The following is a 16,965-nucleotide window of genomic DNA, read 5'->3' on the forward strand; positions in this document are numbered from 1 at the left end:
TACATTAGGTGCTGCCCCACCCCCAATTTTCAGGTGGCCTTGGTTTGGCAGTGCAGGGGTGTCACAGACAGGCACATCTGTGGGGGAGAGGAGTGCAGAACTGAAATAGTCAGCCACTGGGGGAATCCCTGTCATTTTCTTTTTCTTTTTTCTTTTTCACACTATAAACCACATTGATCAAGATACATACATTTTCCTTTTCAAATATATACAGTGTCGTTTTCTCCCCACCCCCCCTCTTCCCATCCCAACCTCCCTACCTCCCCTCCCATTCATTTAAAGTTCAGAATCTAAGATACATTAAACCCATCAAACAATGTTGTCACTCAATAAAAATAAGCAAGAAATTCCACTGAGTCAATTCTTTTCATTCCCTTCTGTCATTTTAGGTGGTAGATGTCCCCGGTAGGTTTTCTCTATTGTGTTTCATGTATGGCTCCCATATTTGTTCAAATATTGTAATATTATTTCTTAAATTATATGTTATGTTTTCTAATGGAATACATTTATTCATTTCTATATACCATTGTTGTATTCTCAAATTATCTTCTAATTTCCAGGCTGATATAATACATTTTTTTGCTACAGCTAGGGCTATCCTAACAAATCTTTTTTGTGCACCATCCAAATCAAGTCCAAATTCTTTGTTTTTTATATTACTTAGGAGGAAGATCTCTGGGTTTTTTGGTATATTGCTTTTTTGTGATTTTATTTAATATCTGGTTTAGATCTTCCCAAAATTTTTCCACTTTCTCACCTGTCCAGATTGCATGAATTGTTGTTCCCATTTCCTTTTTACAGCGAAAACATCTGTCAGATACTGTTGGGTCCCATTTATTTAACTTTTGAGGTGTAATATATAGCCTGTGTATCCAGTTAATTTGTATCATACGTAACCTCGTATTTATTGTATTTCTCATAGTTCCTGAGCATAACTTCTCCCTTCTTTATCTTTATGTTTAGATCTTGTTCCCATTTTTGTTTAGTTTTACCATTTGTTTCCTCATTCTCCTTTTCTTGTAGTTTAATATACATGTTTGTTATAAATTTTTTGATTATCATTGTGTCTGTAATCACATATTCAAAATTACTTCCCTCTGGTAACCTCAGACTGCTTCCCAATTTGTCCTTCAAGTAGGATTTCAGTTGATAGTATGCCAACACTGTATCGTGAGTTATATTATATTTATCCTTCATTTGTTCAAAGGATAATAATTTATTTCCTGAAAAGCAATTTTCTATTCTTTTGATCCCTTTTTTCTCCCATTCTCGAAAGGAAAGGTTATCTATTGTAAAAGGGATTAGCTGATTTTGCGTAAGTATTAGTTTTGGTAGTTGGTAATTTGTTTTATTCCTTTCTACATGAATCTTCTTCCAAATATTGAGCAGATGATGTAATACTGGAGAATTCCTACATTGTACCAATTTTTCATCCCATTTATATAATATATGTTCGGGTATATTCTCCCCTATTTTATCTAGTTCTAATCTAGTCCAATCTGGCTTTTCCCTTGTTTGATAAAAATCTGATAGGTATCTTAATTGTGCGGCTCTATAATAATTTTTTAAGTTTGGCAATTGTTAGCCTCCTTGTTTATACCATTCTGTTAATTTATCTAGTGCAATCCTCGGTTTCGCCCCTTTCCATAAAAATTTCCTTATTATTTTCTTTAACTCCTTGAAGAATTTCTTGGTCAAGTGTATTGGCAATGCCTGAAATAGATATTGTATCCTTGGGAAAATGTTCATTTTAATACAGTTTATCCTTCCTATTAGTGTTAGTGGTAAGTCTTTCCAATGCTCTAAGTCGTCCTGTAATTTTTTCATTAGTGGATAATAATTGAGTTTATATAGATGGCCGAGGTTTTTATTTATTTGTATACCTAGGTATCATATTGCTTGCATTTGCCATCTGAATGGTGATTCTTTCTTAAATTTTGAGAAATCCGCATTATTCATTGGCATTGCTTCACTTTTATTTGCGTTAATCTTGTATCCCGACACTTCTCCATATTCCTTCAATTTCTTATGTAATTCTTTTATTGATATTTCTGGTTCTGTTAAGTATACTATAACGTCATCTGCAAATAAACTGATTTTATATTCCTTGTCTTTTATTTTTATCCCTTTTATTTTCTGTTCTTATCAGTTCTGCTAGTGGTTCTATGGCTAATGCGAACAATAAGGGAGATAGTGGGCATCCCTGCCTTGTTGATCTGCTTAAGTTAAATTGTTTTGATATATATCCATTTACTGTCACTTTCGCCAATGGCCCCTTATATAATGCTTTAATCCAATTAATATATTTCTCTGGTAAACTGAATTTTTGTAGTACTTTGAATAAATAATTCCATTCTACTCTGTCAAAGGCCTTCTCTGCATCTAAAGCAACCGCTACTGTTGGAGCTTTATTTCCTTCTACTGCATGAATTAAGTTAATAAATTTACAAATATTGTCTGTTGTTCGTCTTTTTTTAATAAATCCAGTTTGGTCTAGATTTACTATTTTTGGTACATAGTCGGCTAATCTGTTTGCTAATAGTTTAGCTATTATCTTATAATCTGTTTTAAGTAAAGATATTGGTCTATATGACGCTGGTACGAGTGGATCTTTCCCTGTCTTTGGTATTACTGTAATTATTGCTGTTTTGCATGAATCTGGTAAGCTTTGTGTTTTATCAATCTGGTTGATTACTTCCAGGAGGGGAGGAATTAATAAATCTTTAAATGTTTTATAGAATTCTATTGGGAATCCATCCTCTCCTGGTGTTTTATTATTTGGTAGTTTTTTTTTAAATTATCTCTTGTATTTCTACTATTTCAAATGGTTCTATTAATTTATTTTGTTCCTCTATTTGTAATTTTGGTAGTTCAATTTTAGTTAAAAATTCATCTATTTTGTCTTCTTTCCCTTCGTTTTCAGTTTGGTATAATTGTTCGTAGAATTCTCTGTAGTTTTCATTAATCTCCGTTGGATTATATGTGATTTGTTTGTCTTTTTTCCTTGATGCCAATACCATTCTCTTAGTTTGTTCTGTCTTAAGCTGCCATGCTAGAATTTTGTGTGTTTTTTCTCCTAGTTCATAATATTTCTGTTTTGTCTTCATTATGTTCTTCTCGGGGGGCGTGGCAAGATGGCGTAGGGAACAGACGTGCCTTCCAGACCTCTCCTGACTCTGATTTATTGTTTTGTCTTTAAGTGCCCGTTAAAGTTCTTTTAAAAGTTTATAAATAATAAGAGGTGCTGGATTAATACCTAATGGTTTATATGCAAAAAAAAAGGTAAAAGAAAACATCAACAGACTGTTAAAAAAACTACATTTTCCGAAATTATCTGAGCCTACTTGTTTACAAGAAGCCAGGACTTAACGTAGAATGGATCCAGAAGAAGACGTACAGAATTCGGCACTGAAACTCCATTTTAAACCGGTAAGGCTCTCTGAAGGTCGCACTCAGCAGCTTTTAGAACAAAGGGCTGGCCGGGTGCCAGTATTTCACACAACGGCCACTGTGAGTGCTGTTACTGAGACTTTGACAGTTGAATCAGCTGGGGCGCCACCAGTTGGAGAGTTAAAGAGCTGTCATTCGACTGCTACAGTGGTGGCGCTGCAAAATGCATCTTCAATTACAACGGTTTTTCCAGACATCGATTCAGTGAAGAAGATTAAAGAGATTTGGCTTAAAGATAACCCTGATCTTCAGTCTCCTGGCATTGCTGGGGGGACTTTGAGAGGGATTTTTATACGAAGTCAAACTGCTAGAAAAGATACTAAATTAAGGGAAGGGACAGAAGATCCCATGGTCTCTAAGGAACAGCAAGACCCCATTATGCCTGAATCTACTTCTGTTGAAATGTCTGTTAAGGATCTTGAAGATAAGATATATTCTGTATTGAGTCACTTAGCTAATATTGTGAACCAGTTTATTTACAAGATTAATGCGATGGCGGAAGCCATTAATGGAGCTTTTAAGCTTGAAACCATTGAAAGATTTGAAATGTGTGATCAAGGTTTAGTCGATGTACAGGATCAACTGCAAGATGAAAATAGAATAATTGAAACATTGCAGATCCAAAATAAAAATTTAGCAAAAAAGGTTGATTATTTGGAGAATCAATCCAGATGGAACAACGTGAAAATTGTTGGTTTGCCAGAAGGCATAGAAGGACCAGATCCAAGAAAATTTTTTACTGAATGGATTCCACGAGTGTTAGAGCAGGATAAATTCCCTGAAGGTTTAATACTGGAACGTGCTCATAGAGTTTTAAGAAGAAAATTTTTTTCAGGACAGAATCCAAGACCTGTTCTGATCCGTTGTTTAAACTATTGTGACAGAGAGACAATTTTACGTACGGATATTAGAAATGCCCAGCAAAAAAGATCTCCTTTGATGGTTCAGAATAATCCTGTTTTCTTCTATCAAGATTTGAGTCAAGAAATTATGTTTCAACGACGCGAATTTAATTCTGTGAAAGAACGGTTGTGGAAAAAAAGACATAAGGCAACATTCAGGTATTCTGCGGAACTGAAGATTGTTCAGGATGGAAATCAGCCAAAGTTCTTTGACAATCCTAAAGAGGTTATGGACTTTGCTCAGTCTCTACCAATCATGCAGTTTCAGGAACGATGTAGTCCTTCAAGGTCTCCAAAGAGAGTAGAGATGTAAGGTGGGATCCAGATTTTTAAAAGAAATGGAAGCAATGGTGACCGAAGTGGTAACGTTGATTTAAAAAAATAAATCTTTTATCTTTTTTTTGAGAAGAGTTTAAATAGTTTAAATAATGATGATAGTTTAATGAAATGGGAGTTGGGAGAGGGAACTGGGTGGGCACTAGTTTCCAGAAGTCATCAGCTACCTGTGAGTTATCTCACACCCAATATTTTGGGGGAGTTACCGCTTTGGGCGGTTTAAACAGGAGGAGGTAGTCGTGACCTCCGACCTGTTTTTTTTTTCTTTTTAATTTTCGGGTTAAGAAGTGAAGGTTTTTTTTTTATTTTTTTTTAAATAAAAATTTTTTTTTAAAATTCTTTTTGTTTTCTGATTGTAATTGAGAGGGAATTAGGAGGGTTTTTTTTCTCTCCTTTTTTTCCTCTCTTTTTTTTGGGTTTTTTTCTCTCTTTTTTAAGAGGATGATGTCACAGAATAAGTCAAAAATTGAGGATGTTGAATTAGATGAAGAGGAAGATGAGGGGAAAGGTGATAAGAAGAAAAAGAAGAAAACCAAGTACAAATACATTGAGGGAGAAGAGTTGAATAAAATTAAGTTAATTTCGATAGAGAATTTTGAAGATGTTATAAATGAAGAATATGGAGAATTTTATAAGAGTTTGAACTTTTTTTTCTTTTTTTTTCTGTTTTTTAATATAAGGGGAGGGGAAGGGAATAAAAAGTTTATCTGATTGTTTTTCTAAGGGATGTTTTTGTTCTCTCGATGAATTATAAAGGAAACTTGGTATTAATGGAAATTCTTAATATGTGGTTGATATATGATTTTAATATTTGAACTTAGTTTTAAAGTGGATTTAATTTGTTAAATATATGTATTATGTTTGATTTAAATATATGTTTAAGGGTATTATTTTAGTATTGATATTTTTTTTGTTGTTAGTAATTTTTTTGTTAAGTTTTATCCTTTTTTTGTAAGTGGGGTTTTTTCTATTTTATTTATAACATTGTTAATTAATTCTTCACTTTTTATTTTGGATTGGGGAGGGTTGGACTAATTTTAAATTAGACGATTAATGTTGTGTTATAATTATTGGGAGGGGGGTTAATTTGTGTAGTTTAATGATGTAGTATTCTAATTTTTATCATCTTATTTTTTATTTCTTGAAATGTAATTTTTATTTTATTCATGTCATAAAATTTTAAATAAAGTTTTTTTAAAAATTATGTTCTCTCCACCTTATATGTTTGTAATGTTTCATATTTTATTTTTTATCTGACAATTCTCTTCTTTTAGTTGTGTCTTCCTTCATTGCTAATTCTTTTTCTATATTTACTATTTCCCTTTCCAACTGCTCTGTTTCCTGATTGTAGTCCTTCTTCATCTTGGTTACATAACTTATTATTTGCCCTCTGATGAACGCTTTCATTGCGTCCCATAGTATAAACTTATCTTTGACTGATTCCGTATTTATTTCAAAGTACATTTTAATTTGTCTTTCAATTAATTCTCTAAAATCCTGCCTTTTAAGCAGCATGGAGTTTAATCTCCATCTATACATTCTTGGAGGGATGTCTTCTAACTCTATTGTCAATATCAGGGGTGAGTGGTCCTATATATTCTAGCTTTATATTCTGTTTTTCTAACTCTGACTTGCATATGAGCTGATAATAGGTCTGTTCTTGAGTATGTTTTATGTCTACCTGAATAATATGAATATTCCTTTTCCTTTGAGTGTTGTTTCCTCCATATATCCAAAAGTTGCATTTCTTGCATCGATTTAATTATAAATTTGGTTACTTTGTTCTTTCTCTTAATTTTTTTCCTAGTTTTATCCATGTTTGAATCCAAATTAAGGTTGAAATCCCCTCCTATTAGTATGCTCCCTTGCGTGTCTGCTATCTTCAAAAAAAATCTTGCATAAATTTTTGATCTTCTTCGCTAGGTGAATATACATTGAGTAAATTCCAAAACTCCGAATATATCTGACATTTTATCATTACATATCTCCCTGCTGGATCTATTATTTCCTCTTCTATTTTAATTGGTACATTTTTACTGATTAATATAGCTACTCCTCTAGCTTTTGAATTATATGACGCTGCTGTTACATGTCCTATCCAATCTCTCTTTAATTTCTTGTGCTCCATTTCAGTTAAGTGTGTTTCTTGCACAAATGCTATATCAATATTTTATTTTTTCAGTAAATTTAGCAGTTTCTTCCTTTTGATTTGGTTATGTATTCCATTAATATTTAAAGTCATATAGTTCAACGTAGCCATTTCATACTTTGTTTATGTTTCCTTTCCGCTTCCTCATCATCACCTTTCCTTCTTATCCATTTCTGCTTTCTTGTTTTGAACACTTTATAAGACAACATTTCTAAAACATCAAACATTTCCCTTATCCTCCTATCTAAAATTTCTTTAACCCCACTATCCCCTCCCCTTCCTGAGTTGCCCTTTATCCCTTGTCGGGCAACCACATCTCCCCTCTCCATTTGGATTTGCGAATTCACTCGCAAGCGTCAACCGATCTCGCAGTGACTGTAACTCCTCCCAGCCCCCCCCAGAAAAGATTTCAATTTTGTTTTTTTTAAACTTTTCCAGAGAGGGCTGGAGTTCCCCGACCGGCCACTACTCCATCACGTGACTCCCGGGAATCCCTGTCATTTGATGTGAGCAGAGCAAAGGTGCTCAGTCTGCGACCAGTATCTCTGATGTAGAGGCCACCACAGGTGCACATGTTGGGAAGGGTTGTGGCTGTTATGTGACAGCACTACCCCCTACTTAAGTCGGAGGACACACCAGCTGCCAATTAGTTTGGTTCATGTTACCCTCTAAATGTTGTATTACGTTCCAATAATGGAACTTTTACCTTTCCACTGGTAAACAAGTCTTATGAGGCAAGATTCGCAGAGCTGGGATGGGAGGAGGCTTGATAGAGGCCTACAGAATTATGAAGGGCAGAGACAAGGTGGATGGCCGGCACCTGTTTCCGAGGGTGGTAGTAGCAAACACCAGAGGACATCTGTACAAGGTGAGGGGAGGAAGGTTTAGAGGAGTCGTCAAGGATAAGTTTTATTTTTATACACCGAGTAATGAGCGCCTGGAATCCACTGGCAGGGGTGGTGGAGGAGGCTGGAACAATGGGGGCATTTAACAGGCACATGGATAAAAGACAGAGGGTTAGGAGTTCGGGAGGTTGCTGCACTGTGCTGTAATGTTCTTTGCAAGAACTGGGAGGTCAACGGGGGCACATCTCACTGCAAACATCCCACCACCTCGATGCGCCAGAGGGCTTATCCGCCCCGTCCCCGACCTTAAGACACTAGAGGGGGTTTCCCTCTCTTCAACACTCCCATCCAAATACACCGGTGGAGGTCCCTCTCTCTTGATCCAGCAGGGGTCCTCACCGCTCCCCACACCGTCTGCCAGACGTAGGACGCAACGATCAAGAAGCCAGCCCAATTTCTCCAAGACTTTTATTACAAATGGCATCAATTTCACACAATCCATGACAATATAACCTTTTTAAACTGCAGATAAAAATAACTCCCAACAGAACACAAAGTTGCATCGCGCCAGACAAACAGCTACACTCTTGGCAACCTCTCTCTCACTCAAACACACACACGCACCATTGTTCCCCAACCCTGCCATGATTCTCATTTGCAAAGCTCGATGTAAAATGTACCGGCTCTCTCAGTACAAGTTGCCGACACAAAGAAACTGAATACAGTAGTCATTTTGTTTTAGCCAATAACATCAACAATAGCTCCCTGTTCCATGTAGGCCAGCAAGCTGGTTTCTCCCCAGGACGTGCCCCAACTTTAGCGGATCACACTCTCCCTCTCCCACGGCGATTAGTTGCTAAGTTGTCGGAGGAGGCTTGGTATTTATTCCCTTTTCCTTACGGGTAGCTTTCCTTCGAAAGAGGAGCAAGTCAGCAGATGAACAAAGGGGGCGGCACGGTTGGCTGAACGCTGTTCCAGCGCCAGCAACGCAGGTTCGAATCCGGTGCTGTCTGTACGGTGTTCTTACGATCTCCCTGTGTCTTCATGGGTTCCCCCCCCCTTTAAAATGTAGCAGGGTTGCAGGTTAATAGCATTTTAATTGACCTACAACCTACTATTGAAGGGTGGGAGGAAGCCAGAACACCCGAAGGAAGCTCCAGCAGACACGGGGAGAATGTACAGACTCCTTCCAGACAGCGCCAGATTCCAACCTGGGCCTGCTGGCGCTGTAACAGCGAGGCACTAACCGAGCCACCCAAGGGTGGGTTGGTGGCGAGACCAATTGTTCTCAGGAAGGGGTGGCTCGCCCCTTGGGGTGTGACGAAGCCCTCACGTAGCCATTCGTCCTCCCCAAAAAAGGCCGCGGGGCGTTGGGAGCTCGGGGCCCGACGGGAGGGCGGCAGTAAAACACACAAGGGTCTGCAGACACCGTGGTTGAAGTGACAACTCAATGCCGGGGAATCCCAGCAGGCAGAGTTGCGGTGAAGGTCTCAAGCCCGAAACGTTGGTCGTGCAAAGTACACGGTTTGACCAGCGTTGTGTTTTTAATCGGAAGACAGCAGATTGATGTGACCTGAGCATAAAGGGAGAGATGAGGGCAGGTCCACACTCAATTTATTTACATTCCTCACTTTTGTAGACATTGCTTTTCTGGGGTACAGTTTTGCACTACCAATAAATCGAACTTTTGCCTGGCCTGCAGGAAAAAGAATCTCAAGGTCTTAATTTAATTTAGACATACAGCATGGTAACAAGCCCTTCCGGCCTGTGAGTCTGTACCACCCCAATTAACCTACAAACCCCACCCTCCCCTCCCCTGCCCATTGTACGTTTTGGGAATCCATTGAAACACGGGGAGAACGTACAAACTCCTTACAGACAGCACCGGATTCGGACCCGGGTCACTGGCGCTGTGTGTCCAGAAAAAGGAATCTCAGGATCGTATGTGATGTCACGTGCATACTGGCAATAAATCTGATCAGACTTCGACACCATCGCAGGTCTACCTGCAAAGCTCAAAAGAATCTCAACAGCACTATCCTTTCCTGCCTTTAGAAATGGGTCTGGCAACCATTTAATTGGCAGAAGTGTGACTCAGCAAGGCCCACGGTGTTCTTTTACGCAGCAAAAATCAACGCTTTGGGGCTGAGCCCTTCATCAAGGCCTGAGCAGAAAGCGGGCAGGTACAGTGAGACCTCGTTAGGACACGATTCGTTAATCTGCGGAACCACTTATAGCGCGGGTGTCTGCGGACCCCAAACGTTGATTTTAGGAGGCCAGGCGAACAGCCACAAACTCCAAAATGGTTCTCTTATGACTCATTTACCTGATGTATCTGTTAATATGTGGAGTTTAAAGGTCTTATTATAGGGTTTGAGTCACAGCTTTCTGTTTTCCTGCTTCCTGAATCTTGACATATGTGCATCTGTTCCACGACTTGGCTGTGACGCGGTATGAAATCTTGGACCCCAACTACCGCATTTTTACTGTACTTGAATAAGCAGGCCACGGGAGGAGGGAGGAAGAGGTAGGGCGAGAAGTGTATGGGCGGAGGATGCCCAGATCAAGCATTAGATCTCTGGGTGAAACAGGACAGGCTGCAGATGCTGTGGCTGGAGTAAACGCACTGAAATGCTGGAGTAACCCAGGCAGACTTTTCATTGTCTATAGGAGACAATTATGGTTTTTCCCCACTTTATAAAGCCGCCGTGTTCCAGGAAATTATTGCCATTTTCCCAGAACGTATGCCTGTGTAAAAAGGTCGGAATAGGAATGAGGGTGCCATTCCCATCCCGATATTTTACCTCCTAGACCCCTAGTAAATTCACCCAGGGTGCCAGCTGTCTAAGGTTAACTGCAGGCGTTCTGTGAACAATGGGCTAGTGGACAGCATGTCCCACCTCTTCAATTACCGCACTTCCGGCATGCTGTCTAAATGCGCATAAAGAAACGGAGATTGAGTTTAGGTTGTTTGTCCTTCAGACCGGTTAAAAAAAATCACACAAGTTCTATCAAAGAAAATATAAAAGGTAGAATTTATCGTGTTTGTGCGAAAGGAGACAGGGAAAAGGAGGGGGTTGGGGGGTTAGGAAAGCCTGGGGTCGATGTTAATGCCATCCGGTTGGGGGGGCCCCAGTTGAAAGGTGAAGTGCTGTTACTCCAATTTACGGGTGGTCTCGGTCTGGCAGTGCACGTGACCACGAACGGACATGTCGGCAAGGGAACGGGATGGGGAACTGAAATGGGAGATCCATACTAAAGCAATGAACAGAGTCTGATTCTTATGATCTATGAGACTCACGACCATAAAAACACTGTATAAATTTTTTTTTAAATGAAAAAAAATGTCCCGGGGATGCAGGGGCTGCTTGATGGACCAACATGGCGGCAGCCATGGGGGCTGGGACTCTGCTGCTGCCGAACGTGTTCTATTCTCGGGTCACGAAGGCGGCAGCAGATCCAGTGTTCAAGGTGGCGGGAGGTGAGTACAGGCCAGGTGCCGGTAGACAACGGGTCTCTCCAGTGCCGGGCCGTGGACCTGCACTCGTTTCAAGATCTGACCAGTCGGTCAGAATGGAACTCGGACATACATCAGGACCACCTGCTTCTGTCTTTTTGGATTTCTTCTTGAAGAAGGGGTCAGGGCCCAATTGTCTCCTAATATATCTAGTCTCCTACAGATGCTGGAAAGACCAGCTGAGTTCCTGCAGCATTTTGATGTGTTGAGATCTCCAGTTGGTATTAACATTGGCTTCTTCTGTTTTCATTGGACCTTCCCCCACCTCCTCACCCCATGTCGTCTTCCTCCAGCTCCCCACAACTTGTCCCTCTCCCTTTCCCCATTTAGAGCTACCTCTCCCTTCCAACCTATCGAAGCCCACATGGTTGTTGGCCCATGCTCCCCCACGTTCCGCCCTTTCTCTCCTCTTCCCTCCCCCCACCCCACCTTTTTATTCAGGTCATCGATGAAGGGCACAGGCCTAAAACGCTGTTTATCTATCTTTGCTTCCTATGGTCGCTGTGGGACCTGCCGAGTTCATCCAGCACTCTTGCTCACGTTGGCATAGAGGACAGTCCCCTAAACTTAAAATGGCACCTCAAAAATCAGGGCTGTCTTGTCTACCAGGTCGGAAGCCCAAACCTCGACAGTGAAGTCTCAGCGCCACCGACGACTCCTGTCAGTCATCAGGAAAATCTCAGTGCTCACCCACGGGGTCCATCTACCCAGCCTGACTGCTCTGTTTTAGCTTTAAACAGCTGGTTAAGGGAGGGGTTTAAGGGAGACATCAGGGGGTAAGGGTGCTTTTTTAATTTACCCAGAGAGTTGTGGGTGCCTGGAATGCTTTGCCAGGGATGGTGGTGGAAGCTGAAACATTGCGGACATTTAAGAGGCTCAGATACATGGATGAAATTAAAAAAGAGGATTATGGGGTAGGGAGGGTTGAGTAGTTTTTTTTGGAAAGAATATAACATCCTGACTCAATACTTTGAAGGCCAATATGCCAAAAGCTCCCTTCACAACCCTGTCTACTTGTGGCACAATTTTCAGGGAATATACATCAGTGTTCCCAGATCCCCCTTTGTTCTATCGCCCTGCCGTTCACCAGAGCCCTGCCGTTCACCAGAGCCCTGCCGTTCACCAGAGCCCTGCCGTTCACCAGAGCCCTGCCGTTCACCAGAGCCCTGCCGTTCACCAGAGCCCTGCCGTTCACCAGAGCCCTGCCGTTCACCAGAGCCCTGCCGTTCACCAGAGCCCTGCCGTTCACCAGAGCCCTGCCGTTCACCAGAGCCCTGCCGTTCACCAGAGCCCTGCCGTTCACCAGAGCCCTGCCGTTCACCAGAGCCCTGCCGTTCACCAGAGCCCTGCCGTTCACCAGAGCCCTGCCGTTCACCAGAGCCCTGCCGTTCACCAGAGCCCTGCCGTTCACCAGAGCCCTGCCGTTCACCAGAGCCCTGCCGTTCACCAGAGCCCTGCCGTTCACCAGAGCCCTGCCGTTCACCAGGCCCTGCCGTTCACCAACAAGAGGTCAACTCTCTTGTGAGTGCTTCAATTAGAAGTCCCCTTAATGTTCGATGTTCAAAGGAAAACAGCCCCAGCATGTACCTTCCCCCTGTAGGACAAGGGTGTGACTGAATTTAAATTTTTACTTACAATACGGAAGAAACTGATTCAGGCCATTGAGAGACACGCCGCCCAATGAACCTCTGGAGGGTGGAGGCAACACGAGGAAATCTCATGCAGGTCATGGGAGGATATACGAATAACTTACAGACACCCGTGGATTCCAATCTGGGTCGCGGGTCAGGCTAACCACTCCCCTAACCATGCCGCCCATGAATGAGACCATTATAACATTGAACATTTAAGAAGAAACGTGGGCCCTACAAGGATGCAGTGAATACTTTCCCTTATTACAGGAAGGATGTGGAAGCTTTAGAGAAGGTGTAGCAGGACTGGACGATGCATCTTACGAGACAAGGTTATCAGAGCAGGGTCTTTTCTCTTTGGAGCGAAGGAGGATGGGAGGTGATGAAACAGAGGTCTGCAAGATATGGTGGATAGCCATAATATTTCTTTAAAGCGAGGGGAAGAAAGTTTAGGGGAGATGACAGGAATGTCTTTTTTTTTAATTACACACAGCAGTGGGTGCCTGGAATGCATTACCGTGGGGTGGAGGTGGTGAAGGCTGGTACAATAGGGACATTTATAAGACTCTCTGCAGGCATGTGGATGAAAGAGAGAGTTAGGAGGTAGGGAAGCTTTTACATTGTTGAGTAGGTCAGGGCAACATTGTGGGCCGAAAGGCCTGTACTGTGCTGTAATCTTCTATGTTCTTGTGGACCAGCCATTCTCAACATTTTTTTTTGCTATGGTGCCCTCAGGACTCTGCTCAACGTTAATGGAGGCCCCTTCCCTGTGAAGCAGTCAAGTTTAGTTGGTTTCTTCCGTACTTCTCCGCTGCTGACTGTATAATTTAAAAAAAAAGATTTCAGTCTGCGCTTCCTCTTTAAATGTGCTGTGGCCCCTGGGGAGAAGGTGGGGGTTGGTGAACGGCCCCCAGGTGAGAAAGGCTGTTCGAGATCACCTTAAAATCGAAGCAGCATTTTTCCAGAACACAGTAAAGGGGTCGCAGAACTGAGATGCAAGATCTGATGCATCCGGCTGGTGTCAGAAGGCATCCCTGGTGCTGCAGGCCAAGATCCTTTCCATAGGCAATACCCCTAACACGTGGCAAGGGCTACTGACACGATGAGGGCAGCCACGGATCCTTCCAACACAGGCCTTGCCAAACACATGGACACATTTGAATTAAAAAAAAACACGTTTTCTGCTGTTTCTCCCCCACCTACCCCCCACCCCACCCCGCAAAATATTTTCCATTTGGAGCATCGCTGATCGGCCTGGAATGAAATGTTTCATCTAAGTCCGGAACCCGGCTGTGCTTTGGTACCAGATTCACCTTCCATCTTGGTCATGGTTACCGAAAAAGCATTTCCTTTTTTAAGTTAAACACCCTTGTGATTTTGAATGCCGCAATTAAAGAACCCCGTAAACTTTCCACGTTCACCAACTCATCATTTCTACAGAGAACCTATGAAGGTTAAGGGTTGGGGCCAGGGCGGGGCACATTGGGAGTGAAGAAGGGGGACAGGCAAGTGCAGCACACAGAGGAGGGCTAATGTGGGGAGAGGGACTGGGACCTGGATCAGACTGTCCTTGAACTCTGCAAAGGTGAGCCCCACTAAGAAACGGTTAAATAATAAATTAATCATTTTAAAAAAATCTAAACTTTAGCTTAAGTACACACACACACACACACACACACACACACACACACACACACACACACACACACAGAGAAAGAGGCCATTTAACAGCATGATGTGGTTCCACACTCTCCCCCGGGTGATTCCATTACATGGACTTGGCAGTCAGCGTGACAGTACCAGGTAAATTTCCGTCTCCTTTTCATCCTTGGAGGATTGGTCGGGCCAGCTCTTCCCATGTGCCTCAGATGCAGGCTGTCCAATTCTGACCGCACACACGGCCCCTGTAACAGAAAGTGGGGAAGGGGTGGCGGGGGGGTCCTTTTTGCAGCGCCCATTACACAGTATCGGGTACTCATGATTTGAAATCACAAAATGCAACATTGCAAAAATAAAACAGGAATCGCACAAAAAAGGCATGCACACGTGCACGTCCACACGCAAAACTGATTGGCCACACGATAAGACACCAAAAGGGCACCTCACCTGCACGTGGAAATGGAAACCCGCCGAATATGCTTGAATTGAATAAACAGTTTGTTGACAATAAACGGGGACCAATTTGAACTCGTTGACTGTGGCCGGTTGGGACGGATTTGAGAGAAAGGTCAATGATTTGGCCAGACCTCCGCTGCAACACATCAAGATCGCCAACTCGTAAGACTTTCCTGAGTCAGATGCAGGGGCTATGAACTGGATCGCATACGTCCCAGCCATCTGGGACGCTGCATCGTTTGTGGTGCTGAGAACGTCCCTTCTCTGCCATCCTGTTAAATACGTTAGAGATTCGCGCCAACCATATGGAAGGCAACACACAGTGCAGGGGATGATTATAAAGGCTGCCGACATGCGATGGTGCAGAATTTTACAACCACTGCTGATTCCCCCACTTCCAATAAACCAGCGCTAGGATCTTTCCCCGCAGAAGTGTTTCCAAGCAGAATATTTAGGGGCCGGTATAAGAGCATAAACTTTTTGCAGGAAACTCTGATAATTAGTGCAAGCCCCATGGAATGTGCTCTCCAAGGCTTGTCTGAGGACCAAAACTCCCGACGATGAGGCAGTGGTGCCAGGCACGGTTGCCAGATGCCCGGTTGAACAGTTTGTCATGGTTCCTTGGATATTCCAGGAAGGCATCGGTAGGTCTTTGGATCTAGACCAACCCAAAAACCCAAGCCACCCTGCACCCAATATCGTCCGTAAAAGTCAGTAGAAATCAAAACTTTTCCCAAGAGTTTTGGGGGGGAGGGGGCAGGAGGGTGGGGGTCTTGAAGGGAAAGAGAGGAGGGGCAGAGAAAGGAATGACTAAAATAATCTCAAGCCCCCACGTACATTTGGTTCGAGGAGGGGAAGGGTGGTTCCCACCCCAGGGAACTCCGGCTGCTACACGTCACCTTGTGCAGAGAGGTATAGGGGGTCTTTGCTGCTGGAGGCTGTGACAGTCTGTGGGCGAGGCTGAAGCCCACCCGGGCTGGGTGACCTGCTGGCTCCGCCGTGCGAAGGGACGGAGCTGGTCCTGTTGTCCTGGGGGTGGCGGAGGGAGGGCGGCACGGACGAGCTCTTGATCTGGATGATTCTGGTGTCCATCACCTCACAGTCGATCTGCATCATCACCTCATAACCCTGCGTGCTGTTGTACAAACTCTCTGGAGGAGGGGAGAATAAACAGCATTGGGCACTTGTGTGAAACACAGACGTCTGCAGGCACTGAGATTGTAGTTAAAAACACCCTGGAGGAACTCGCAGCATCCACCAGAGGTAAAGATTTTTAAAATGTAGACACACAGCACTGTAACAGACAAAGATAAAGATAGAAAAACCAACATTTCGGGCAGGCATCCAAACAAAATGGTGGGGAGTGAGGGGCAGGGTGAGGAGAACAGGCCCACAGGCTGGAGGTACGAGGTGGATAAGGGAGAGAGGGCACGAGAGAAAACAGGGGGAGGGGCTGGGGGGGGGGGAAACCAATGCCTCTGAGCATAAAGCCCTACAAAAGGTAGTGGACACAATCCAGGACATCACGAGTAAAACTCTCTCCACCATCGGTAACATCCACAGCGAACGCTGTATCAAGGATCCACACCGCCCGACAAAGGCGCTCTGTTCTCACTACTGCCGTCAGGAAAGAGGTCTAGGTGCCACAGGACTCGCACCCACCAGGTTCAGAAACAGCTGCTTCCCCTCCACCTTCAGACTCCTCAATGACAATCAGGAACTTATTTAAGGACTCTTACCATTGGACTTTATTGATTTGTTCTCTGTATTGCACAGTTAGTTAGTTTACATTTCTTTGTTTCCATGTGTACATTGAGTCAGTTTTTTTTGCACTGCCAATAAATGGTAATTCTGCCTCGCCCACAGGAAAAAGAATCTCAGGGTTGTATGTGATGTTGTGTATGTACTCAAACCGGAATCTGAGCTCTGTGAATGGAGAAGGAAGGGGGCAGAGAGCTGGAGGAAAGGAGATGGAGGGATTGGAAGAGAGGGAGAACGAGGAGTGGTCTCACAGAAATTG

The 16,965-nt window shown here is 43.0% G+C and overlaps 1 protein-coding gene across 3 annotated transcripts in view; it reads right to left on the minus strand.

The window, feature by feature from the left end:
- Positions 1-8,136: 8,136 nt before the first annotated feature.
- Positions 8,137-16,965, minus strand: part of LOC138754779 (cyclic AMP-dependent transcription factor ATF-6 beta-like) — a 98,014-nt gene continuing 89,185 nt past the window's right edge. For all 3 annotated transcript variants that reach the window (XM_069919595.1, XM_069919593.1, XM_069919594.1), the window contains exon 16: positions 8,137-16,096. In XM_069919595.1, the coding sequence (XP_069775696.1) occupies positions 15,834-16,096 (263 nt within the window). In that variant the 3' untranslated portion in view covers positions 8,137-15,833. The remainder of the gene's footprint in view (positions 16,097-16,965) is intronic.

Source organism: Narcine bancroftii, chromosome 2 (genome assembly GCF_036971445.1).
Source record: "Narcine bancroftii isolate sNarBan1 chromosome 2, sNarBan1.hap1, whole genome shotgun sequence".
Lineage (NCBI taxonomy): Eukaryota > Metazoa > Chordata > Chondrichthyes > Torpediniformes > Narcinidae > Narcine > Narcine bancroftii.